We start from the raw sequence: 26,858 nt of genomic DNA on the forward strand, positions 1-26,858 counted from the left end.
CCCCATTTTACAGGAATATATAGACTATTTTTTAGAAGTAAGAACAGTTTGCTGAAAAGAAATCAGCATATGAAAGAGTTCTATGTGCCCTCATAGTCACTGCAGCCCAATTCACAATAGTTAAGATATGGAATCAACCCAGATGTCCATCAAGTGAAGACAAACAAAGAAATTATGATGTGTGTACACCAAGGAATATTACACAATGATAAAAAATGAAATGCTGTCATTTGCTACAAAATGGATGCAACTAGAAACATTATACTCAGTGAAATAAGCCAATCCCCAAAAGACAGATACCATATATTCTCCCTGATCTGAGATAACTAATAGAGTATCTACAAGGTAATCTATAGGAGTGAAATTGACACTTTGAGAGGAAATTACTATTATTTTTTTTGACAGGCAGAATGGACAGTGAGAGAGAGAGAGACAGACAGAGAGGAAGGTCTTCCTTTTTCCATTGGTTCACCCCCCAGTGGCTGCTGCGGCCGGCACGCTGTGGCCGGCGCACCGCACTGATCCGAAGCCAGGAGCCAAGTACTACTCCTGGTCTCCCATGGGGTGCAGGGCCCAAGGACTTGGGCCATCTTCCACTGCCTTCCTGGGCCACAGCAGAGAGCTGGCCTGGAAGAGGGGCAACCGGGACAGAATCTGGCGCCCCAACCTGGACTAGAACCCCAGGGTGCTGGCGCCGCAGGTGGAGGATTAACCTAGTGAGCCGCAGCGCTGGCAGCAATTATTTTTAACAGCTCATTGTTGACTGTTGAGGAAAAGTGTTTTTTCTCCATAGTATTTGTTGAACTGTTTACTTACTGTAGGGTTAATCTTATGAGTATAAAGTTAACTGAAAATAGATCTTTGTAAAATATAAGAATGGAGGGGGGCAGCGGCACTGTGGCGTAGCGGGTAAATCCACCACCTGCATAGCCAGCATCCAATATGAGCACCAGCTCAAGTCCTGGCTGTTCCACTTTCAATCTGGCTCTCTGCTGTGGCCTGGGAAAGCAGCAGAAGATGGCTCAAGTCCTTGGACCCCTGCACCCGTGTGGGAGACCAGGAAGAAGTTCCTGTCTTCAGATCAGCTCCAGCTGTGCAGCCATCTGGGGAGTGAACCAGAGGATGGAAGACCTCTCTCTCTCTCTCTCTCTCTCTCTCTCTCTCTCTCTCTGCCTCCCTGTAACTCTGCCTTTTAAATAAACAAATAAATCTTAAAAGAAAAAAAAAGAATGGGAATAGGAGAGGGAATAAGAAGGGTGGGAGTGTGGTCAGGAGGGAGGGTAGGGTGGGAAGTATCACTATGTTCCTAAATCTGAATACAGGAAATATGTGAAATTTGTATACGTTAAACAAAATTTGTTAAAAAGGAAAAAAGAAAAGTTCGCATTGAAGTTTGGTGTCTCTGTTTGCACTGTGACTGTCACCTCCAGTGGCGCTTTATAGCTTCACAATAGAGATGGCCCCGTTTGATTCTTAAATGAGTGTTAGGGTAGCATGGCTGGTGTTACCCGAAGAGGACGCACACAAAGGTTGGCTGTGGCTCCTGGAACTGGCTCCTGGAACAGGCTCCTGGCCAGGCCGGGTGGCTGACGGCATCTATCCGGGGTTGGCTGTTTTTTCCGGGATCAGAGGGAGCCCTGCCTCAGGTTGGCACAAGAGTCTTTGTGCTTGCTTCCTGATTTTCAGGTACGATAAAGGCTCCTCATGACAAGTCTTCTTTTACAGAATAATTTCATATGAGAAACAGTGAACATCAGACATAATTGACTACATAGCAGAAAGTAGGCGAGTTATCAGAATCTCTCCTTTCTAATTTTAGTTTTGAAAAAAGATCTTCTGAAAAGTAGCAGGTACATATTTCAGTTGACGTTTTATGATTGATCATAGGAATATGAATTATAAAACAGAAAATGGTATTTTAAATGTTATATATTTTATTTTTACTTATTTGAAAGGCAGAGAAACACAGAAAAGGAGATCTTCCGGCCACTGGTCATTTCCCAAATGCCCACAACAGCCAAGACTGAGCCAGGTCAAAGCTAGGGACCCGGAACTCAATTCAGGTCTCCCAGTTGGGTGACAGGGACCCAGACACTTGAGCCACTACCTGGTGCTTCCCAGAGTGTGCATTTGCTGGAAGCTGGAAGGGGAGTATAGCCAAGAGGAAGTCACACACTGTGAAGTGAGATGTGTGTGTCCCAAGCCATGTCTTAACTACCGCACCAAAAGACCACCGCAGAAAATGGCATTTGAACTCATACCTATCTGAATGGAAGGCTTGGAGTTGTTTTAATACTTCAATAAAATTCATCATTTGGAAACAAGCCATTTATCTCACTGGACGTGATCCATAGCTTCTTCTACAACTGAAATTCTGTGTTGTATTAAAATTTGTGAAGACTGGTGTTTTTCGTGATGAAGGCCAAACACTGAATTGCTTTAGAAAAAGCTGTCCATAATCAGACTATTCTCAAGAGGTCTTACACTTAAATAACTTCATGGAATGTGAGCATTTTGAAATAAGTTCTATGTATGCAGTCTTCAAAAAGTTCATGGAAGGCATACCATGAAAAAACTACGCATGGATTTAAAAATGTTTCATATCAAAATGCACTTACCTTTTAGTCCATTTCCCATAGACTTTTTGAAGTAATCTGGTATATTTGTACCCAAAGTGCTGGAAGAAGAGAAATTCAGGTTAGAAATTGTCTTCTAGGGGCTGGCACTGTGGCAAAGAGAGTAAAGCTGCCTCTTGCAGTGCCAGCATGCCATATGGGCGCTGGTTCAAGTCCTGGCTGCTCCACTTCCGATCCAGCTCCAGGCTGGTGTGCCTGGAAAAGCAGCAAGAAGATGACCCAAAAGCTTGGGCCCCTGCACCCTAGTGGGAGACCTGTAAGCTCCTGACTCCTGGCTTCAGTCATTGTGGCCATTTGGGGAGTGAACCATCAGGTAGAAGATCTCTCTCTCTCTCTCTCTCTCTCTCTCTCACTCTCTCTATCTGTAACATCACCTTTCACATAAATAAATAAATCTTTAAAAGAAAAAGAAGTTGCCTTCTTTATTGTCTTCAACTCTTCTCTGCTTTTTTTCTTTTCTTGTTTAAAAATTTATTTGAAAGACAGAGTTACAGAAAGGCAGAGGCATAGAGAGGTCTTCCTTCCACTAGTTCACTCTTCAAATGGTTGCAATGGCCAGAGCTGAGCTGATCCAAAGTCAGGAGATAGATCCAAAGTCATAGCAGAGAGCTGGATTGGAAGTGGAGCAGCCAGGACTTGAACCAGTGCCCATATGGGATGCTGGCACTGCAGGGGGTAGTTTTACCTGCTATGCTATAGCACCGGCCTCTGTTTTTTTTCTTTAAAATGTTTCATTAGTGTCAGTGCCTTAAACCTTTGTAGAAATAAGACATATTTTAAAAAATAAATGAGAGGAGCCTGCACTGTGGTGAGGGGGTAAAGCTACCATCTGCAGCGTTGGCATCCCATTAGGGAGCCGGTTCGAGTCCCAGCTGCTCCACTTCAGATCCAGCTCTCTGCTATGGCCTGGGAAAGCAGTCGAAGATGGCCCAAGCACCTGTGTGGGAGAGCTAGAAGAGGCTCCTGGCTCTTGGCTTCAGATCAGCGCAGCTCCAGCTGTGCGGCCAACTAGGGAGTGAACCAGCAGATGGAAGGCCTCTTTCTCTCTCTCTCTGCCTCTCTGTGTAATTCTTTCAAATAAATAAATAAATCTTTTAAAAAGTAAATAAATAAGAAAGACGCATGCATTTAACAAATGCTCATATTGCATCAAGTGTGATTTTGGCCAATAAAACTAGTGTTTGGATATGAAGTCAAGAATTAGATACCATCCATTAGCTCTGATTTTCCCGCCCTGAATTCGTTTCTAGTGATTGTCCCACCTCTTTCTATCTGTATTTTCCCTCCAGATTCTCCCCCACAATTTCTCCTTGATAGGGTCACAGCCAGAGCTCACCCTGGCTCTGGTTTAGTTTCTGACTCTAAGCTAGGAGAATCAGAGCTTTGCTTTCAGTATTCAACACGCATGCATGGATGAAAATCGGCCTAAGTGAAATCACTTCTTTCCCTTAGTCTTTAATCAAGGGAATTGCCGAAGCGTTCATTGCATTCAAACACCTAATTGAAAGTCAGAAATCTGCTAGCTTCTAATACACAGAGTCTGTGACAAGAGCTTCACAGGGCCCCAGTTCACTTTGACAGGTGGAATCCTGGGGGCTGGTGAGGCCTCACAGGGTTGGCATAGTCCTTTTATGTTCCAGTGGTTGGGATGTCCATCTCAGCCATTCACCCTCATGAGGTCACTGGCCCAGGTTTTAGTCTTTCTGAAGTGAATACTTTAACTCTGCAAGGTGACCTGAGACAGACCATGCAGGAGCGCGATGGAGCCCTCACTTGAGGAGCCAGCATGCAGAGGCACCGGCTGTAGATGAGCAGGGCTCTGTTGCCATGCAAACAGTGAGGCACAGCCCTCCTTCTTGGCTTTTGGGGTCCCCAGGCCAGCTGCTGGCGGCCCCCTCACAAGCTGAGGCAGGGCCCTGATTCCGCAGGCGCAGCATCACTGATCTGGACTTGCGCTGGGCAGCGGCCGACCTTGGCAGTTGTCAGCATGCCATTTTGAGACAGAAGAGGGGCTTATTTTGTCTTTCCTACTTCCTGCTTCCAGCTGAATTGGATCGCAGCCAAATGACATTTGGCAGGATGCCAAGATAGCACTTACCTCCCCCATGATAGGTAGGGGGTGTGTTTGACTAAAGGCTGAAAATTGATGGTGTGGGATCTGCACTGCCAAACGCTGCCACAGGAGGAGGGTTGCCAAAGCAGGTTTTCCACTTCGTGGAGCCTTGGTGGACGGCAGCTGAGCTGCACAGCACCGTGGAGCGACCTTCTCAGGATCAGAGCTCCCACACTGCAACCAGGCACTGCTCTCCAGCCCATCGATGTATTAACGCTGCAATCCTTATAACAGCCCTCTGGGGTTGGGGCTGTGGCATCTCCCGCCCACCTCATTTCTGCAAAGGAGATTCTCAACAGGGGGCTTGAAATGCTTCTCTGATCGCACTGCTAGGAGAAGAGCCCAGTTGTCCAGGCCCCCCTCCTGCCCACTGCGTCCCCAAAAGATTCGGATGTTCTGTTCACCTGCTATTTACGTGGGTACGCTGAGGTTGGGGAAGAAAAGTTCTTTGTTGTGCTGTAGTTGCAGTTTTTTAAAATCTTTTTCTTTTAAATGTGCTATTTCCTTTTCTAAGATATACTAGTAAACTCCAAAAATATTATCTTCTCTTAAGAACATCTCTGTCTTAAAAATAAGGAAAGAAGTAGGGAAGGAAGCAGAATGGGGAGGAGGGAGGGAGAGAGGCAGGTTGGACCAAGCGATGAGACGCATCGGCAGAAAGGAGGGAAAAGTCAGAACACTTCTACCCCTCGCCCCACCTCCGTCAGCATCCCTGGCTGTGGCTGCATTGCTCAGGCTCCTGGCCCCTACCTACTGGCCGTCGATGGTCCCAGCTTCCTCCAGATGGTCAGGCCCCTCCTCACTGCTCCTCCAGCCCTGGCGGTGGAGAGAGGTAGGAGCTAATCACTCATCATCTCAGGGTTCCTGCTTTGCTTTCCCAGAGTTCCCATCACCTGTGCAACCAATTTCTTGCTTTAATTCCCCTTCTGGAAATACATAGAATGATGTCTGTTTACCTGGCTGGATCTTGTCTGGTTCACCCTGTGACTGCTGTGTGAGGGTCTCCCATCCCTTCCTAGAGCTGAGCATGTTTCTAAAAACAGCCTTGAATTTGCTTTTCAGGGCAGATACTTACACACACATAATGTCTAGTCATCCCCATACTTCCAGCTTGGCAGCAGAAATTCCAAGAAAAACCCAGAGTGCTGAAGAGCGAGGAGGTTGCACTGGGTTCAGTCCCTTCCCGCCACCCCACCCTCCAGACACAGACTCCAGACACAGACACTTCCAGTAATTCTGCAGGCTCTGTTGCAGCTGGGTCACTCTGCTACTAAACCCCGGACCCAGGATCCCACCAGAGGGGCAGAAAGGTTTTGGCTCAATCTCCCAACCACCTAGTGCTGTCATCCAAACCGCAGGGTTCATCCTGCCTGCCAGCTCTTTACTGAGAGACTTACATCGTGTCTGGCCTAGTGCCAGGTGCCCAGAGGACACGGAGCCCAGGGAGACCTGCTGCTGGCTCTCTCAGAGCTGAAAGTTGCGTTGAGGGCTGGACCTGAGGGAGAGGGTGATAAATGAGCTTGGAGAGGACACGGGGGGTGCCCAGGGGAGAGAGTGGCCAAGTGTGGTCTTTCCCTACCGAAGTCTGAAGAATCTGGAAGACTTCTTCAACAAAGGGACAGAAAGCTGGCTTTTCAAGAATGGGATGGAGAAGGGCCTGGGAGGGTGTTTTGGGTCTAAGCAGGGAGGACCAGCAAGAGCATCAGGGGACACAGTAGACAGGCCCTGGCCCCTGGAGGGAGCAGACCTGGGTGGTGCTCAGACTCCCTGAAGCTTGCTGTCCTCCACATTCCCCCCGACTCCAGGTACCCCACCTGGAACAGCTGGTCCCAGTGAACAGAGGACAAGGAGACCATCGCAGCTCCCTGTGAGCTTGTCCCCAGCTCCTCCCTGCCTCCCTGCCCCTTGCTGATTCTCCCCCTCCCCCCCTGCAGTTGCCCTTCCTCCGCCCCACTCTGGAGGTTTATTTTCCATTCCTTTGGTGGCCCTGCTGTTTGCTTGCTTGCTAAGAAATTTATACATTCCAGACTGCATCCAAGACAGTGTGGGGTGGAAACCAAATGCAAATCAACTAGAGGGAAGGGGCAGAGTCAGCAGAAACCTAAAGGCCTCCCGACAGCAGATCCCAAGCCTGTGCAAGCATCCGAGCTGCCCCTCTCCTGCTTTCTGCCCTGGGTCAATGCAACTTATGTATGGTCCCTTCTCTGCCTCCTAGAGGCTCACGTATGCTTGCTCGGGCTTTGCACAGGAGCCCAGTACTGGGCAGGGGCAGTGGTTCCTTCCCCTCTCTCCCCACCCTGCCTGACCCTCCCGCCACTGTGTGCCTTGGCTCCAGCACTTCTGTTCCTAAACCCTTGAGTTCAGATCCTCACCTGCTGAAGAATCTTCTGGAACTGGAACTCCCATCTGCACGGGGAGGGTGTATTTGGCCTACGACAGTTCAACTCTGTGGAAGTCCCCAGTCGCTCAGTGTGAATTCATGCAACCTCTCTTCCTGGGGACAGGACCTTGGGCACCGTAGCTCGGGATCTTCTTTTGACTATAACCGCTTCCTCCTCTTCAGGTATCCTGGAGTCAGCATGGTTCAAATCCCACTTGGTTGTTCACAGCACCCCTCCCCCAGCCCCAGTCTGCACTAGCCATTAATCTGAGCACTAGGGCTATAGAAGTAAGCTTGATTGACAAGAGGGCTTAGAATTCACCATCTGCTGGGGCTGGTGTCATAGCGTAGCAGGTAAGGTAAAACCACCACCTGAGACGCCAACATCCCATATGGGTGCTGTTCCACTTCCAGTGCAGATCCCCGGTAATAACAACACAGGATGGCCCAGAGTTTCGGGCCCTATTGCACATGTGGGAGACCTGGAGGAAGTTTCTGGCTCTGGCTTCAGCCTGGCCCAGCCCACCACTGCAATCATCTGGGAAGTGGGTCAGCTTTCTGATCACCTCAGTTCTCAGTGCTCCCTTATCATGGAAGGCATTCAGGGGTAGTATCAGTAAGCCTTACTCATGGATTTGGATGTGGGCAAGGAGAAAATGATACAAATTTAACATGATTTAAGGATCCACCCATATAAAGGCCTATGAACAGGGCCCTGGTAGGGGATAAGAGAGACTTCAAAGTGCTATTTTGAGTACAGAAAGGTTGAGATACCGGAAGGGTATCTAAATGAGTGGTGAAAGCAGTTGAGTGTTTAAGACAGTACAGTTGGGGTTTTCTGTTTGTTTGTTACTTTCTGCCAAAAACGTTCTGGCCTTACTGTGGTTTGTGTTGGAGACTCAATCCCCAGTGCAGCCATTGGGAGGTGGGGCCCAATGGGAAGTGTTCGGGCCATGAGGGCTCCGCCCTCATGGATAGATCAATGCCACTCATAAAAGGCTTGAGGCTGTGAGGCCCTCTCGAGCTCTTTTGCCCAAATGATGTCTCCTGCCCTGTTACAATGCAGCCAAAGGACCCTCACCAGATGCAGCCCCTCCGCTTCTAGAACCATAAACCAAACAAGTTTCTGCTGCTTATAAATCACCCAGTCTGTGGTATTCTGTTATAGCAACACAAAATGGATGAAAACAGACCTGGAGCTCACATTTTGTTGTTGTTTATAAATATAGTCAACTTAAATAAAATGAAACTACTCTTTTGGTGAAGAGGGGCTGTGATTAATGCTTGGCCAACTCTAATGGAATAAGCTAAACTCCTTTAAACCATCAAGCTCATTTACAAGCTCTGTTTATTAAAATCGCTTAAACATTTCAAACTCCTTGCTTAAATTTATCACATTTGGTTTCCTAGTTAGCATTTAAATAATTGACATGACACTTTTATATCCAATTAAGGCAGACTATTTTATATACATAAAAAATCTCTACTAAATCCGGTAAATTAAATCCATAAATAGAGTGATTCTATTCTAATAATGTTAATGAGCTATGTCAATATTTGTATGCCCATCAACTTAAAATCACAAGCCTAAAATCAATTTCACATTTTAAATTGGAATCACAAGCTTTTAAAATATTCAAATTACTTACATAAGAAACATGCACAAAATTGTTCTTAAATTTAATGCTATGGTTTGGATACGGTTTGAGTGCTTCCTTCAAGAGTTTGAGCTGAAATTCAGTCCCCACAGTAAAGCTTTAATCGACCACGATGTTTAGAGGGGGCCCTTTGGGAGGTGGTCAGGACTGGGTTAGGTCATCAGGGTGGAGCTCCATGACCATGACTGGGTCTAGGTGGCTTCACAATGAGAGGGGAAAGACCAGAGAGACACACACACACGCAGGTGCACTCCCTGTCTCTTACCATGGGGTGCTCTGTGCTGCCCTGGGACTACACCAGCAGGAAGGCCATCACCAGATGCAGGTCTTTGAACCTGCAGATCCCTGAGCTGAGAAAGCCTCTTTTCTTTATAAAGTCACACAGCCTCAAGTTATTTCCTTACGGTAATGCAAAATGGAGCACTACCCTTAACATGAAGGTAGCGATATTATATTTATTTTCTCATCTCAGTATCTAATTCTAAATAGTCCCAGACTTGGAGAGTCATGTACTGAAAAACAGCGCAGATTTACTGCCTCAAGGATTTAAACCTGCTGCATCAGGAGCTGAGGACCACACTACAGCTTCACAGAGCCAAGGTGACCTGGAGCCAGAGAATGTTCCAGAACTCCATTGCTGAAGAGTGGACAGCCTGAGCACTGCCTGGGTTACCATGACAACAGGAAGTGCCCAGTTGGCACCCTTCAGGGAAGTGTGATTTTAAAATCTTCATCCCATATACCTCTAAGTTCTTATTTTTAGTTAATAGAAGGAAGTTGGCAACTCCACCTGGCTTGGCTAACTTCCTCTATGACCTCATTGGCTTCTGCATTTATTTGGCACCCTAAAGAAATGGCTAACATAATTCCATCCTGCTCTCATGGCATTTTAATCCTGAACATTTGGCCCTGACCCAAGATTCTCAAGTCACAAGAACAAAGCCATTCCCCTTCCTTGTGACCTTTTAGGATTTCCAAAGTGGGCTAACGGCATCTCACACTCCATTAGAGCAACCTCTCTTCCTGTACTGAATCTCAGCTTTGGATACTGTTCTCCTTCGATGTTCTGCCTCCTGCTCCTGGATGCCCTGGACATTAGCTGTGGCCACCCAAGCAGGGTGCTCTCTGGTCTCCCTGTGCTCTGTCAACTCCCTGTGCTCTGTCAACTCCCTGGTGGGTGACTGTGACGAAACACTGTCCTGTCCATGCTAATATGGACCTAACTCCCCTAAGTGAAGTTTCCCTCTTGGCCAAGTGGCACCTTTGAATGAAACCTATGGGCGAGACACAAACCATATCCAAGTTTCACGATGAAGTTTTTCTCCTGGCGGTGATGAAATCATTCCATAGCTCCCCATTTTGAGGCCTAGAAACTATAACAGACTCTCCAAGCCTCCCAGACCACGGTGTCCAACTTTGAACACGGTTGTCACATGACTGCATTGAATGAACATGTGAAAGGAGGTTAATAAGAGCTTGGGGCTGCAGAGGGAAGGAATAGCATTACCCTTAGCTTGTTAGATACTGTACCTGCTGGGAGCTGCCTGACCCGCCCTGATGTGAAGTCAGTGTGGAGCATGCTCAGGCAGCAGGCTTGTCACACGTTCCTGCCCCTGGGAGATGTTCCCTTCTGGATTTTACATTGCTTCCAGGGTCCCTTCCCCTGCGGCACTGCCCTGCCAGTGAGGTGAGTTGCTGGCCTGGCAGCTCCTATGTTTCCCGTTTTCTCATCTCAGATGCAGCTAACTGGGGCCATTCCAAGATAATTCCATGACACAGGCATGAAATCTGCTGCCTTGGGTGCATCTCTAAGCCTGATGCAGGGCTCAGGGGGCCTTTCAGACGGTTTACGTGATTGAATGGACTGCCCACTTACGTGCGGTGTTGCCATCCCTTGGACTCTAGGTGTTCTTTTGTTCCTTTAGCTTCATACATTGAAAAATTTCACACACAGAGAAAAGCTAAAATAAGAGTCTGATGAAAATCTGGCACGCTGCATCTAACAGTTTGCTGGATCAGCGCTCTCTCTCTCTCTCTCAACACACAGCCACACACACCACTCTTCTTCTAAGGGAATTGCAGATACGGTGTTCCATCACTCATACTTCACCATGCACGTCTCACACAGCTGCACCGTCACCCAACTCCAAGTTCATTTTGAGAGTCCTGGTTGTCTTCTTGTTCTTGACTCCGGTCAAGGTTCATCCTTTGCATGTGGAGGTCATGTCTCCAGCTACCTGCAGCAGGGCTTCTCCCTCTCTGTCTTACATGCACGTCACCAGAGAGGCTGGTCCATGCACGTCTGAATCCCACAGGGCCGGGTGGGGCCCAAGAGTCTCTCATTCTAAGAAACTTGCACTGGCCGAGGACCACACTTTGAGTAGCAAGGTTGGGACGTGTCCCCTAGTGTTTTTCCTTTGGTGACACTGACCACAGAAGGAGTCCAGTCCCACTTCCTGCAGAATGATCCACACGCCGAGGATTTCAACCAGGAAATTAACTGGTTTCTCTAAACTTCTCCTTGATTGTAAATCAGAAGTTCAGGGTGGAGGCTTGGTTCTTTTCTATGCAGACATTTATGGCAGGAACACTCCAGAAGTGGTGATGAGTGTGTCCTAGTGTACCCCAACAGGGCTCTCAATGTCATCCACCCTGTTACTAATGCTGTGCTAGGCCTTCCCAGTGGTGGCCAGCTTCTCCATGGCCACTTTTTAAAGATTTATTTATTTGAAAGGCAGAGTGACAGAGAGAGGGAGAGGGAGAGGGAGAGGGAGAGGGAGAGGGAGAGGGAGAGGGAGAGAGAGAGAGGCCTTCTATCCACTTGTTCCCTCTCCAAATGGTCATAATGGCTGGAGCTGGGCAGGGTTGAAACCAGAAGCCTGAAGCTCCTTCTGGGTCTCCCACGTGGGTGCAGGGACCACATACTTGGGCCACCTTCCTCTTTTTTTCCAAGCATATTAGCAGGGAGCTGGCTCAGAAGCAGAGCAACCAGGAACCACTGCTCCGTATGGGATGCTGGTGTTCAAGGTGATGGCTTAACCCACTGCGCCACAACACTGGTGCCTCCAATTTTTTTTTAATGAAAATTTTAAACATGCCCGCAAACAGATACAAATAATCTAACAGCACAGAGGAAAAACAAGATTTCAGGTTCCCAGTGGCAGTGTCTCCAGGGGAGCTCTCTGCCACCACCAGGCTTCTGCGGGGGTGGGGAGCCTCTCGCCCACCTCTGTCCCTTTCTCACCTGGATCCCAAAGCAGGGTTGTCCCACAATGGCAGTGGTGGCAACAGTATCCACCATCATCACCTTATCCTCAGCTGTGTACCAAGCAGGATGCCAACCCCACGAGGGGACACAGTGGCCTACATGGGTGCCCTCAAATTTCACGGTGAAATTTCCCAACCCCAGTGTGACATGACGGTGTTGGGAGGTGAGGCTGCGAGGAGGTGACTAGGTCCCAAGAGCAAAGCCTTCGCGCAGGGGACTGGTGCCCTTAAGGAGACATGCTGGCGACTCCTCTGACCCTCTTGCCACCTGTGAGGACGCAATGAGAGGTCAGCAGTCTGCAGCCCACTCTTTCTATTGTTCACAAGCCCCAGGTCTCCAAGTTTCTGAGAATTTGTTAGAGCAACTGGAGGGAGGAAGTATGGTTAACCCCATTTTATACTTCCACCTAAGGTCACCATAGAAATGAGGATTTTCCCCCCTGAGAAGCCTGGCAGAGCAGGAGTGGGAACCTAGGCTGCTCTAGTGCTTGACCCCTACAACCCGCGGCCACCTTTGGCTCATGGACACGACTCACGGAGGTAATATTGAGATGTGACTCCATATGAGTTGTTAAAGAAGTAACAGCAACGTCACCAGGGCTTTTCCAGAGTGATTTTAAAAATGAATTCCAAGGCGAGTTCTTGGTAAAAATGTTCATACGTTTGCAAAGTGGATGAGTAACAGAAGCTCATAGCCAAGGATCTTTTGTTCTCTTTGTTCCCCACTCACGCAGTCCATTGAAAATGAGGCATATCTGGCCCGGCGTGCTGGACGGCGTGGGAAGCTTTCTTGACACCAGAGTAGCCACCCTGTGAAATGGTGCACTCAGGACACTGACACCCAAGGAACAGCAGCCAGGAGGGCTGAGAGGGGCAGGAGAGAGCCGGAGGGAGGAGCCAGGCGGCATCCACCGGCGTCTCCTGAGGGGCTCCTTCCTACACAGTCACCATGATCTGATCCAGGGACTTCCGTGTGAAGTGGGGCACCGTGGCCTCTTTGCTGGGGTACCCCACAGGGAGCAGCATCAGCAGCTTTTCATGGGCGGGGCGGCCCAGGAGCGCCCTCAGACGAGGCCCACAGTTGAGAGGAGTGGTGGTGACGGTCACCAGCCCTGCATTCTACAACGGAACCGGAAGAGAATGCACTTTAGTCTGCAGGCAAGAGCACAGCCCTGCTACACCTGCCTGCTCTGTCGTTTCCCTCAAGTTGGGCAGCAAGGAGGCTGCCAGCTCAGGCGATGAGCATCTCAGCTCCTGCCTCCACTCCCCGACCTCCCCACCCTCTGCAGCTGGAAGCTTCTAGAAGAAGAAAATACTAATCTTATTTTCCAAAGCTGCATAAGAAATAAGAATGGGTATTTTGTAGTTAGAAATTTAGGGATCCAACCACACCAAAGGGCTGGCAAACAGCAGAAAATTCCCTTTAGCTAAGGGCTCGGTCTACAACTTGGTGCACTACTGAAATGATAAGAGCAATCCTCCTAGCCCTACCTCTTTCACAGTGTTCCTACTAAATACTCTTTTCTGAATTCCAGCTCCCTGACTGTGATCTGTTACCAATAGATACAATGTTGGCTTTGGACCACCTCTAGGATCTGTCCTGAAGGGCTCTCATGCTATATCATCATCTGCCTTGATTTCCAGAGTTTTACAATGCCTCAGCTACCGTTCTCAAGAACATAGGCATGAAAAATATATGTCTTTCTTCTTCCTCTACAGGCTAAGATCAGCTCTACTTCATCATGGTGTGTCTCATCCTTTATCATATCTGCTCATATTGTTTGAATTTGGAATGGGTAAATCGTGACCTTCTCATTGAGAAAATATTTACATCTTAATTCGGTGTGATTTTATATTTTGATCCTCCTTGAAAACACAGCTTTTGTTCTATACTGAATTTTGGATGTCTTAGAAATCTGTGAACATGAGGGCTTCCGGCAAGATGGCGGAATAGGAAGGGAGCACACTGATAGTCTGGGGAGAGATAGTTTAATAAAAGTGGAGATACTGCAGGTTCAAGGAAGAGTAGGGGAGGAAACAGCAGAAGAAACTCTTCCGGAACGCGTGACTCACAGCGGACCTGCGTGGAGAGCGTGGGAGCCCACAGTTCGGGACATCAGCGGCAGACTCAACACACCAGCGCTGGAACGCGAGGTGAGCCGAACCTCAATAGCCCGAGACACCGGCAGGCAAGCGGAGAGAGGAGACTAGAGGGAACGACCCCCGGGGGGGGAAGTTCACAAGGCTAACTGGAAGAGAGAGAGAGAGAGAGAGAAAAAAAAAAAGGGTGACTAGTACGGACACGGGTTTCTCTCTCTCCGCTCACCTCTCAAGGGCGAGCAAGACAAAGAGCAGGCGCCATCTTGGACATACGTCATAAGCAGAGCGACCTCAGGTCTGCACCGGCCCTGAGCCTAGCAGAAAAACCTGACTCTGGGCGGGGCGAATTAACAGGAGATTAGGAGCTAGTAAATTTGTGGTGCTACTGAACTGAGACTGTGAAAAAAGAGACGGTGGGGGAGAGAACTCACGGAATTCACGTGAGCACTCTCCAGAGACGCTACAATTCCGTAACTTTGGCAACCCAGTGGGAGGCTGAAGGAGAATTTGAGCCCACTCTGAGGGCTGAACAGATTCCCTGTGGGGATCTTGGGAAAGAGCTTCCGATCTCTGGCTCCTGTGGGTATATCATTTGCCTGCTAACTACCTCCAACTTCGTTCAGCTGTGCGGAATTACTTCCCTTTTGAATCAAAAAAAAAAAAAAAAGAGAGAGAGAGAGAGAGAGAGAGATTTACCACGCCTAACCTGGGAGTGTCACCTTTGGCACAACAAACAGAGCTCTCAGGCCACACCCATCTCAAGCCCTAAGGCTCCATCAAAAACAGATAGTCCACTTAATCTAGAGTCATAGTATAACAAGAAAAAGCACCACAGTGAAGAAACCAAATATCTCCAATATGCCAAATAACAAATGCAAAAACCGAGGTAATAAAAACAAGGAAGTCACCATGAAGCCCTCAAATGAAAAAGACACCCCAATTCAAGATTATGAAGATGATGACATAGAAGAAATGCAAGAAGCAGATCTCAAAAAATTGATAAGAACATTAAGAAGTTCTCAAAAACAAATTCTGGAACTACACAAATCCTTAATGGACAAGATAGAAAATCTCTCTCGTGAAAATGAAATATTAAGGAGGAATCAAAATGAAACAAAACAACTAGTACAACAGGAAACTGTGATAGTGACTGAAGTGAAGAATTCAATAGATCAAATGAAAAACACAATAGAGAGCCTTACAAACAGAATGGGTGAAGCAGAAGAGAGAATATCGGACTTAGAAGACAGAGAACAGGAAAGGATACAGTCAGACCAAAGAAAAGAAGAGGAAATTAGAAATCTGAAACATATTGTTGGGAATCTTCAGGATACTATTAAAAAACCCAACATTCGGGTTCTAGGAGTTCCTGAAGGCATGGAGAGGGAGAAAGGATTAGAAGGCCTTTTTAGTGAGATATTAGCAGAAAATTTCCCAGGTTTGGAGAAGGACAGAGAAATCCTAGTACAGGAAGCCCACAGAACCCCTAATAAACACGACTAAAAGAGATCCTCACCACGACACGTTGTAATTAAACTCTCCACAGTGAAACATAAAGAAAAGATCCTAAAATGTGCAAGAGAGAAACGTCAGATTACTCTCAGAGGATCTCCAATCAGACTCACAGCTGACTTCTCATCAGAAACTCTAAAAGCTAGGAGGGAATGGCGAGATATAGCCCAGGTACTAAGAGAGAACAACTGCCAGCCCAGAATATTATATCCTGCAAAGCTATCATTTGTGAATGAAGGTGAAATAAAGACTTTTCATTGCAAACAGAAATTGAAAGAATTTGTTGCCACTCGTCCAGCCCTGCAAAAGATGCTTAAAGATGTGTTACACACAGAAACACAGAAACACGGTCATCAATATGAAAGAAGGTAAAGGAAGGAAACCAAGGAAGGAAACCTCACAGCAAAAGATCACAGGGAATTCAAAGCATATATTAGAACTTATCTTTGGCAAATGGCAGGGCAAAGTTACCACTTATCATTAGTCACATTGAACGTGAATGGCCTGAACTGTCCAGTTAAAAGACACCGATTGGCTGATTGGGTTAAGGAACAAAACCCATCTATTTGCTGCTTACAAGAAACACATCTTTCCAACAAAGATCCATACAGACTGAAAGTGAAAGGCTGGAAAAAGATATACCATGCCAACAGAAATGAAAAAAGAGCGGGCGTAGCCATCTTAATATCGGACAACATAAACTTTACCACAAAAACTGTTAAGAGAGACAAAGAGGGACACTATATCATGATTAAGGGATCAATTCAACAGGAAGATATAACAATTATCAATGTATATGCACCTAACTACAGGGCACCAGTTTATCTAAAAGATTTATTAACGGACTTAAAGGGAGACTTAGACCCCAATACAGTAGTACTGGGGGACTTCAATACTCCACTCTCAGAAATAGACAGATCATCCGGACAGAAGATCAACAAGGATACAGTAGATTTAAACGACACTATAGCCCAAATGGATCTAACAGATATATACAGAACTTTCAATCCTACAGCTAAAGATTTTACATTCTTCTCAGCAGTACATGGAAGCTTCTCTAGGATTGACCACATACTAGGCCATAAAGCAAGTCTCAGAAAATTCAAAAGAATTAGAATCATACCATGCAGCTTCTCAGACCATAAAGGAATGAAGTTGGAAATTAGTAACTCAGGAATCCCTAGAGCACACGCAAACACATGGAGATTGAACAACATGCTCCTGAATGAACAATGGGTCATAGAAGAAATTAAACGAGAAATCAAAAACTTTCTGGAAGTAAATGAGGATAACAGCACAACATACCAAAACTTATGGGACACAGCAAAAGCAGTGTTAAGAGGAAAATTTATATCAATAGGTGCCTACATCAAGAAATTGGAAAGACACCAAATAGATGAGCTTTCAATTCACCTCAAGGATCTAGAAAACCTACAGCAAATCAGACCCAAATCTAGTAGGAGAAGAGAAATGATTAAAATCAGAGAAGAAATCAACAGGATTGAATCAAGAAAAACATTACAAAAAATCAGCCAAACGAAGAGCTGGTTTTTTGAAAAAATAAACAAAATTGACACCCCATTGGCCCAACTAACTAAAAAAAGAAGAGAAAAGACCCAAATCAATAAAATCAGAGATGAAAAAGGAAATGTAACAACAGACACCACAGAAATAAAAAGAATCATCAGAAATTACTACAAGGACTTGTATGCCAGCAAACAGGGAAACCTATCAGAAATGGATAGATTCCTGGACACATGCAACCTGCCTAAATTGAACCAGGAAGACATCGAAAACCTAAACAGACCCATAACTGAGACAGAAATTGAAACAGTAATAAAGGCCCTCCCAACAAAGAAAAGCCCAGGACCAGATGGATTCACTGCTGAATTCTACCAGACGTTTAAAGAAGAACTAACTCCAATTCTTCTCAAACTATTCAGAACAATCGAAGAAGAGGGAGTCCTCCCAAATTCTTTCTATGAAGCCAGCATCACCTTAATTCCTAAGCCGGAAAGAGATGCAGCACTGAAAGAGAATTACAGACCAATATCCCTGATGAACATAGATGCAAAAATCCTCAATAAAATTCTCGCCAATAGAATGCAACAACACATCAGAAAGATCATCCACCCAGACCAAGTGGGATTTATCCCTGGTATGCAGGGATGGTTTAATGTGCGCAAGACAATCAATGTGATACACCACATTAACAGACTGCAGAAGAAAAACCATATGATTATCTCAATAGATGCCGAGAAAGCATTTGATAAAATACAACACCCCTTCATGATGAAAACTCTAAGCAAACTGGGTTTGGAAGGAACATTCCTCAATACAATCAAAGCAATCTATGAAAAACCCACAGCCAACATCCTATTGAATGGGGAAAAGTTGGAAGCATTTCCACTGAGATCTGGAACTAGACAGGGATGCCCACTCTCACCACTGCTATTCAATATAGTTCTGGAGGTTCTAGCCAGAGCTATTAGGCAAGAAAAAGAAATTAAAGGGCTACAAATTGGGAAGGAAGAACTCAAACTATCCCTCTTTGCAGATGACATGATTCTGTATTTAGGGGACCCAAAGAACTCCACTAAGAGACTATTGGAACTCATAGAAGAGTTTGGCAAAGTAGCAGGGTATAAAATCAATGCACAAAAATCAACAGCCTTTGTATACACAGACAATGCCATGGCTGAGGAAGAACTTCTAAGATCAATCCCATTCACAATAGCTACAAAAACAATCAAATACCTTGGAATAAACTTAACCAAAGACGTTAAAGATCTCTACGATGAAAATTACAAAACCTTAAAGAAAGAAATAGAAGAGGATACCAAGAAATGGAAAAATCTTCCATGCTCATGGATTGGAAGAATCAATATCATCAAAATGTCCATTCTCCCAAAAGCAATTTACAGATTCAATGCAATACCAATCAAGATACCGAAGACCTTCTTCTCAGATCTGGAAAAAATGGTGCTGAAATTTATATGGAGGCACAAGAGACCTCGAATAGCTAAAGCAATCTTGTACAACAAAAACAAAGCCGGAGGCATCACAATACCAGATTTCAGGACATACTACAGGGCAGTTGTAATTAAAACAGCATGGTACTGGTACAGAAACAGATGGATAGACCAATGGAACAGAATTGAAACACCAGAAATCAACCCAAACATCTACAGCCAACTTATATTTGATCAAGGATCTAAAACTAATTCCTGGAGCAAGGACGGTCTATTCAATAAATGGTGCTGGGAAAATTGGATTTCCACGTGCAGAATCATGAAGCAAGACCCCTACCTTACACCTTACACAAAAATCCACTCAACATGGATTAAAGACCTAAATCTACGACCTGACACCATCAAGTTACTAGAGAACATTGGAGAAACCCTTCAAGATATTGGCACAGGCAAAGAATTTCTGGAAAAGACCCGGGAGGCACAGGCAGTCAAAGCCAAAATCAACTATTGGGATTGCATCAAATTGAGAAGTTTCTGTACTGCAAAAGAAACAGTCAGGAGAGTGAAGAGACAACCGACAGAATGGGAAAAAATATTTGCAAACTATGCAACAGATAAAGGGTTAATAACCAGAATCTACAAAGAGATCAAGAAACTCCACAAAAACAAAACCAACAACCCACTTAAGAGATGGGCCAAGGACCTCAATAGACATTTTTCAAAAGAGGAAATCCAAATGGCCAACAGGCACATGAAAAAATGTTCAAGGTCATTGGCAATCAGGGAAATGCAAATCAAAACCACAATGAGGTTTCACCTCACCCCGGTTAGAATGGCTCACATGCAGAAATCTACCAACAACAGATGCTGGCGAGGATGTGGGGAAAAAGGGACACTAACCCACTGTTGGTGGGAATGCAAACTGGTCAAGCCACTATGGAAGTCAGTCTGGAGATTCCTCAGAAACCTGAAGATAACCCTACCGCTCGACCCAGCCATCCCACTCCTTGGAATTTACCCAAAGGAATTTAAATTGGCAAACAAAAAAGAGGTCTGCACCCTAATGTTTACTGCAGCTCAATTCACAATAGCTAAGACCTGGAACCAACCTAAATGCCCATCAACGATAGACTGGATAAAGAAATTATGGGATATGTACTCTTTAGAATACTATACCGCAGTAAGAAACAACGAAATCCAGTCATTTGCAACAAAATGGAGGAATCTGGAACACATCATGCTGAGTGAAGTAAGCCAGTCCCAAAGGGACAAATACCATATGTTCTCCCTGATCGGTGACGACTGACTGAACACCAAGAGGGAAACCTGTTGGAGTGAGGTGGACACTATGGGAAATGGTGGCTTGATCAGCATGGCCCTGAATGTTAATGAACAACTTAATACATTATCCCTCTTAGTAGTTTTTTTATCTGTTCTACTTAATATGACTGGTTTAGATCTGTAATTGATGCACAGTTATTCTTAAGTGTTGAAAATTAACTGAAATGTGATCCCTGTTGAACATGGTGGTGGGAATGGGAGAGGGAAGAGATGTATAATTTGGGACATGCTCAGGCTGACTTGCCCCAAGTGGTGGAGTTGGAAGCATACCAGGGGATTCCAATTCAATCCCATCGAGGTGGCATGTACCAATGCCATCTCACTGTTCCAGGTGATCAGTTTCAGTTAACAGTTGGTCATGGTGAAGGGACTGGGAGTCTAAGGGAGCACATAGACAAGTCTAGTACCTCCTAATGCTAACTGATGGAGTAAATAAAGGGGAGAGTGATCCAACATGGGAAGTGAGATACTCAGCAGACTCATAGAATGGCAGATGTCCTAAATAGCACTCTGGCCTCAGAATCAGCCCTAAAGGCATTCAGAGCTGGCTGAAGAGCTCATGAGAGTATTTCAGGCATGGAAAGCCAAGACACTCTGGCAAAAGATCTCTGCGAGTGAGATCCCAGTGGAAAGAACAGGTCATCAAAGAAGGAGGTAGCTTTCTCTGAAGGGAGGAGAGAACCTCCACTTTGACTATGACCTTGTCTTGTCTAAACAAGATAAGAGTCGGAGAACTCAGAGGGCTTCCATAGCCTTGGAAACTCATGACTGGAGCATAGGGAGATTACTGATGCCATAGACAGGAGTGTCAATTGGTAAAGTCAACAACAGGAGTCACTGTGCACTTACTCCTCATGTAGGATCTCTATCCTTAATGTGCTGTGCATTGAGATTTAATGCTATAACGAGTACTCAAACAATATATTTCACTTTGTGTTTCTATGGGGGTGCAAACTGTTGAAATCTTTACTTAATGCATGCTAAACTGATCTTCTGTAAAAAAAAAAAAAGAAAAGAAAAAAAGAAATTATCAATTCCCAACTTGACTCTCACTGGGATTAAACATGACAATAGGTCTGATCTGATTTCATCATCATTTAAAAAAAAATCATCTATTATTTTTCACTTTATGTTTCTGTGTGGGAGCAAACTGTTGAAATCCATACTTAATGTATACTAAGCTGATCTTCTGTATATTAAGATAATCGAAAATGAATCTTGATGTGAATGGAAGGGGAGAGGGAGTGGGAAAGGGGAGGGTTGTGGGTGGGAGGGACGGTATGGGGGGGAAGCCATTGTAATCCATAAGTCGTACTTTGGAAAATTATATACATTAAATAAAAGTTTAAAAAAAAAAAAAAAAAAAAAAAAAAAGAAATCTGTGAACATACAGAACATGTTAGATAACCCTTCTCTTTGAGATAACTTCTTTTACTATTGCATCTTCCACTCTCTCGGGATGCTAGCACTTTGATCTTCTGACAGATCAGGAGTTCTTTAACCTGAAATCCTCAGATCAAAAAGGGCCAAAGATAGAATTCAGCAGGTCTGTGTAACACCTATGACTTTGTCACAAATAAAATTCACAGATATTTCATATCACGTTACAATCGTTACAGATATTTTGAAATATCATCATCGTCATCATGATGTTTAAAATTGTAGACCTACTGTTAGATCCTGGAATTTAATGCACTGATCAAGGCTTGCCTGTTTTATTCTAAATAACAGCAATAGCCAAGCGCTTCTGTGACCGTGGAGCCAGCAGGGGAAGCAGCGAATCACGGTGAATGAAAACACCCACGCCCAATCAAAAAGGACTCAGTGGCTACGGGATGCACCGGGGATAAAGGAAATCCTCCACCAATCTCTCCCCAGACCTCCAAATAACGAGCATTTGGGTCCAAAGTGAGGCTTCCAGGCACTTCCCCGGCCACCCTTCTCCAGGAACCAGCAAGAGGCCCCGGAGCTGCCCAGTCCTGCAAGGCCAGCTTATTCCGGTCACACCCTACGCGAGGAGGGGGCTCCCACAGTGTTCTCCTCCCTCTGATCACAACTTGCCTCAGCAAGCGCTAGAGGGCAGCAGCGAGCCGAGCTTCCAGGGAGCCCTCGCTGCTCCTGGATGGACCGCGGGACCTGTGGCCTCCACTCGGGATCCCTTTGTTCACCGACTCACAGGTGCAGTTAGGAAGTAGATGCCGGTCATCTGAAAGCACGTGCCTCTAGTGGTGGCTGTGTCCCCGGGAGCTGCTCAGCGGACACACTTGTCTGAGACGATGAAGCAGCTCGTATGTGTCGGAATGGACTGGCCCTCGAAAGTAGGACCACTCGCGCTGATAATCTTCGCTGCTGTGTTTATTTTGCGTTTTTGCCGTCTCTCCACCCCCAGCCCTGACTCCAAAGCCCTGCAGAACGCTCAGTTCACCAGCAACCCCTGGGACCGCCGCACGGAGGGAGCTCCGAGAATTTCTGCTGCGCGAGTGAATCGAATGGCTTGCGAGGCCCATCTGCACTGTGCTCTATCCCATGTTAGCATTGCTCTCACCGCTGTGCAGATAAGAGGAAAATGCCAGCCCGTAGCTGTGTTAAGTCATACAACGCCAAGTCAGCGTGTCAGGGAAGGCGCTGGAAGACAGCGCAGCCCCACTGCTAGCTTTGCCATCGTCCCCTCCCCCGCTGCGGGGGGGGGGGCAGTAGACACGGGCAGGGAGCGGGTCTCGGGGACTTTTAGCCTCTGAAGCTCTTGTGTGTCTGCCGAAGCCCTTGAAGCTGCAGGTTGTTAAGATGAGGGCAAACTGAACGACGATCCTTCGGACCCGAAATGATTTTCCAAGTGAATTTCCAAGAAGAATTCCAGCATGTTGGACCCTCCTAATCACCCACCGGGGTCTCCAGCATTAGGAGTTTCTCCAGCATTCAACTTCGCATAAAGTTTCCTAACATCCCTGATTTGAAAACTCTGATGAAATGTGCTAATAGGGCCACCATAGTGCCCCTCCACCCCCAAGTCCTGTTTCTCCCCCGTGGCGCAGTGGGAGGGAAACATACCTGCAGGGCAGCTAGCAGGATGCCACAGGCGATGGAAACGCTGATCTCATTGTAATAGTGCACCTTTTTCTTGCCCTTTGCAGTAAAGCCATGTACTTGTTTGAAAATGAGAATCAGAACAGGGGCATCGTCCAAGTAATCTTTAATCCAGTTGGTTCTGGTTGGGGAGGGAAGAGATAATGGAGAATATTGGCTGTTGTTCTCTTCACTGCCTTAGTTTACTTACGATGAAAATAAAAATGCATGAACTTGCTGTTTATATTTAGGTTGAAAAAAAAAAAGAACAGGATTTTTGTTTAGGTCTTGTTCATCTTCTGCTGCCCAAGAGCATTGAATTGATAAGGGCCCAGCATGCTGCAGCAGGAAGCTGCCATGGGGTACATGGAGGACCTCTGTAGCCCAGAAGGCACTGTACACAGCCCAGAGAAGCCTGCCAAGTGCTATCAAAGCAACACAAACCAAGTGCATCAGGAGGAGCCCCAAACTGAAACACTAATTTTGAGGAAGATTGGGAGAAATTTCTAGAAAGTGACTTCAAGTCCAGGCTCTGAAGACCTGGGGTGGGGCTGCGGGAAGATGGGGACGGGCACCCCAGGCCTTGAAGGTGGTGTTGCGATGGAGAATGCGCGGCAGGTCAGGCACTTTTCGGAGGGCTGGAGGCTGTGCTGCATGCCGGGGTAAGGGGGGGCTGGCCCAGGACACACCCATCTCCCAAGGGTCTGCCTTCATGGGGTGGGCGATGGAGATCTGTCACAGCTTCTGAGCAGAGGCCTCCAAGGATCAAATCTGGTTCAAAAAGAGGCGGATCCAGTGGTATGGGAGAGGTACCAATGACAAAGTCATCCCAGTGGGAGAGACACCACAGGAGACCCTGACAAAGGCCCTGCAGGAGGGTGGGCAAGGAAAGCCTGGAAGGGGAGAGGCCGCAGAATGCAGCGCAGGAGCGGGCCAGGGGAGGCTAAGAAGACTGAGAGATTGAACTGCAATCCCAGGGAGAAGGCAGATGCTGCTCGCCCAGGTTGGGGAAAGGAAGGGAACTCCTGCGGGAACAGGAGACGGTTTACATGAGACACAAACACAGAATTGAAATTGGTGTTTTCTAGCTCAGAACATGCATTTTTTTTTTTCTGTTTCCCATTAACCTGTGCCATATATTTTAGTGGAAGTTTTATTTGCTCACAGGTATTCAAAGGAGCGACAGTCTTACAATCCTATTTTTGGAATTTTTCCTTAAGCTCTATCATGCCATTATTTAGCAATAAATGGTCACCGATCATTTCGTGTTTATCCCAGGTAAGTTTCTCTTCTTTAAACATACTAAACTCACGTGTGCATCTTTCTGGGATTCTTCTTACACTAGTGAGATCTATGTCACATCTCCAAAGCTGCCTTTACCATCCAGCCAGCTCAGTCCCGCTACTCGGTTGCCGAGTCTTTTCTCCCCACAGAGAGAATGGGAATGGGTTAGGAGGTCAGCTCAGGAGCTGCACTTGCAGGGCCACACTGGGCAGCTCCTTGGCCTCTCAGGATTCAGCTTCCTCATTCGCAATCGGACTATCGTTCTCCCACTTGTGGGGTTATTGTAACAGTGAGAGAAGTTGCATGTACACAAGGGGTCTCCAAAGAGTTCACAGATAATGCATATGATGAAAAGCTATGCATGGATTTCAAAATTCTTGGCACCAAAACAAACTTTTAATTTTCTGCGAAGATTTTGAAGTCTGCTTCTATGTAACAGTTTTTAACACCACAAAGATCAGAATTTCAAATCTTGGAAACATCAGTGCCGAAGAACCAGTTTTAATCCACTTTCCTGACTCACTCTCCAGCCCCACCCCCTGCAGGGCACACCTTTAGCACGTGGAGCAGACCATGGAGGTTGCTCTGATGTCCACCCAGCCACCCACCACCTAACGCTGCTGCCCCAAGGCAGGTGGATGTCATCAAGAGACTGCTGTGCATGTCCCAGACCAGGCTGTATTACATAAACTTGTATTCTCTATGATCTTTCCATGATTTAAAGTTGTAATTTTTGCGTTATTGCTTTGTATAAAATGTATATTGATAGAGGGAGAGAGAGAGAGGAAATAAGACAAATTTGCAAAATAGGAGGTGAAAATTAAATAAGCAATTTGCCTATATTCTAAGGCAGGTCAATTATTTTAGATTTTTGTGCTAATTTACTTTACCTAAGCATGCACTGATATTTGAATTTTGGTTCATTCAGTCGTATAAGAATTCATTATGACATATTAGAGCTAATACAAAGACAACAAAGAATTAATTCTGTTAAAAGAAGGACTTGTTGAAGCCCCCACTGTGGTACAGTGGGTTAAAACCCTGGCCTACAGCACTGGCATCCCATATGGGTGCCAGTTCTAGTCCGAGCTGCTCCACTTTGGATCCAGCTCCCTGCTAGTGCGCCTGGGAAAGCAGCGGAGGATGGCCCAAGTTCTTGGGCCCCTGCACCCATGTAGGAGACTCAGAAGAAGCTCCTGGCTCCTGGCTTCAGACAGGCTCAGCTCCAGAAGTTGTGGCCATTTGGGAAGTGAACCAGTGGATGGAAGACCTCTCTCTGCAACGGTCTTTCAAGTAAATAAAATAAATCTTTAAAAGAAGAAGGAGAAGGAGAAGAGGAGGAGGAGATAAAGAAGAAGAGGAAAAGAAGGACTTGCTAACAGTTGCACCTCTGATGGGGGTGAGGGCTCCTGCTGGTAAGATGGAGATGTAAGATTGGAAAGGGAAGCTGGATCTGGCCTGAGTCTCTAGCAACAGTTATGGGTTTCAGAGTGACTGAAACACTGACAAGGTGCATGACCATTTGCAGTTCCATTCAACAAGCATTTATTCTGTTATATACTGTGTATCAGCATGGCATGGGTGGTACAACGTGAGGCTTTTTAAATCCAACTCCCTGGACCCCAGAGTTTGTGTGTGTGTGTGTGCACATACACACATGTATATCTGTACGTATGGTTGCCAGAAAAAGTCTATAACTTAATAGGATTCTCAAGGGTAACTTGTTGTACAACACAGATTTCTAAAAAGTTGCCTATAAAATGAGAAAAAAAGGAAGCAAGAATTAAAGTGCTATGAACAATGGAAGTGGTACATGAGGTGCTCTGGGCACAGACGAGAGAGCAATTAGCTGTTGAGGAAAGTAAGGGGATGAATTGGATTCTGGAGGGACGGTTCATACACAGAGTAGGACTTCTCTCCAAGTGTAGACACGCAGCTTGACTTTTATCTACCCCAGTTTCTCCCATGAATATTCAATAAGGTTAGCAAATCCATCGTTAATACCTCGTCCTTGTTCCACAGGTTGGTAATAAGTTACAGTTCTGTAAAACATCAATTTTGAGAGGGTTTAAATATCTTAGGAGAAAATTGTACCCTGGGGTCAAATGAAGGAAAAAGAGCTTACCACTTCTCACTAAAACACTGGGCAGGAAGTCCTGCTGTGCCCCTAGGACTGCCATCCCATCATCCTGTCCCTCTCTCTAACACTGGGCAGGAAGTCCCGCTGTGCCCCCAGGACTGCCATCCCATCATCCTGTCCCTCTCTCTAACACTGGGCAGGAAGTCCCGCTGTGCCCCCAGGACTACCATCCTGTCTCCCTTTCTTAGTCACTGGGGAGTGTTGCATGGCAGGTGCCAGAACTGGCCACAGGAAACCTCTGCTGAGTCCTGGAGGAATGAGGTGCTCCACATTCCGAGAGCCAAGGACTCGCACTCCCTCCCTCAGGGCCTTCTGGGAGGCCAGAGCCAGTGGCTCCAAGCACCAACCCTCCTCACGCGCAGCCTCAGTGGAGCTTGGGCAGGGAAGGAGAT

General features: G+C 46.2%; 1 protein-coding gene across 7 annotated transcripts in view; it reads right to left on the minus strand.

Annotated features, from left to right (window-relative positions):
• Window positions 1-8,404: 8,404 nt before the first annotated feature.
• IYD (iodotyrosine deiodinase) overlaps window positions 8,405-26,858 on the minus strand; it is a 36,650-nt gene continuing 18,196 nt past the window's right edge. For 2 of the 7 annotated variants that reach the window (XM_089333621.1, XM_089333622.1), the window contains exons 4-5: window positions 23,028-23,184; window positions 8,405-13,173 (exon numbers count right to left, since the gene is read on the minus strand). In XM_089333621.1, coding sequence (XP_089189747.1) covers window positions 12,991-13,173; window positions 23,028-23,184 — 340 coding nt within the window. In that variant the 3' untranslated portion in view covers window positions 8,405-12,990. The other 5 variants (XM_089333619.1, XM_089333620.1, XM_051854242.3 and 2 more) reach the window with 4 other exon arrangements.

Source organism: Oryctolagus cuniculus, chromosome 5 (genome assembly GCF_051225735.1).
Source record: "Oryctolagus cuniculus isolate XC-2025 breed Fujian yellow rabbit chromosome 5, ASM5122573v1, whole genome shotgun sequence".
Lineage (NCBI taxonomy): Eukaryota > Metazoa > Chordata > Mammalia > Lagomorpha > Leporidae > Oryctolagus > Oryctolagus cuniculus.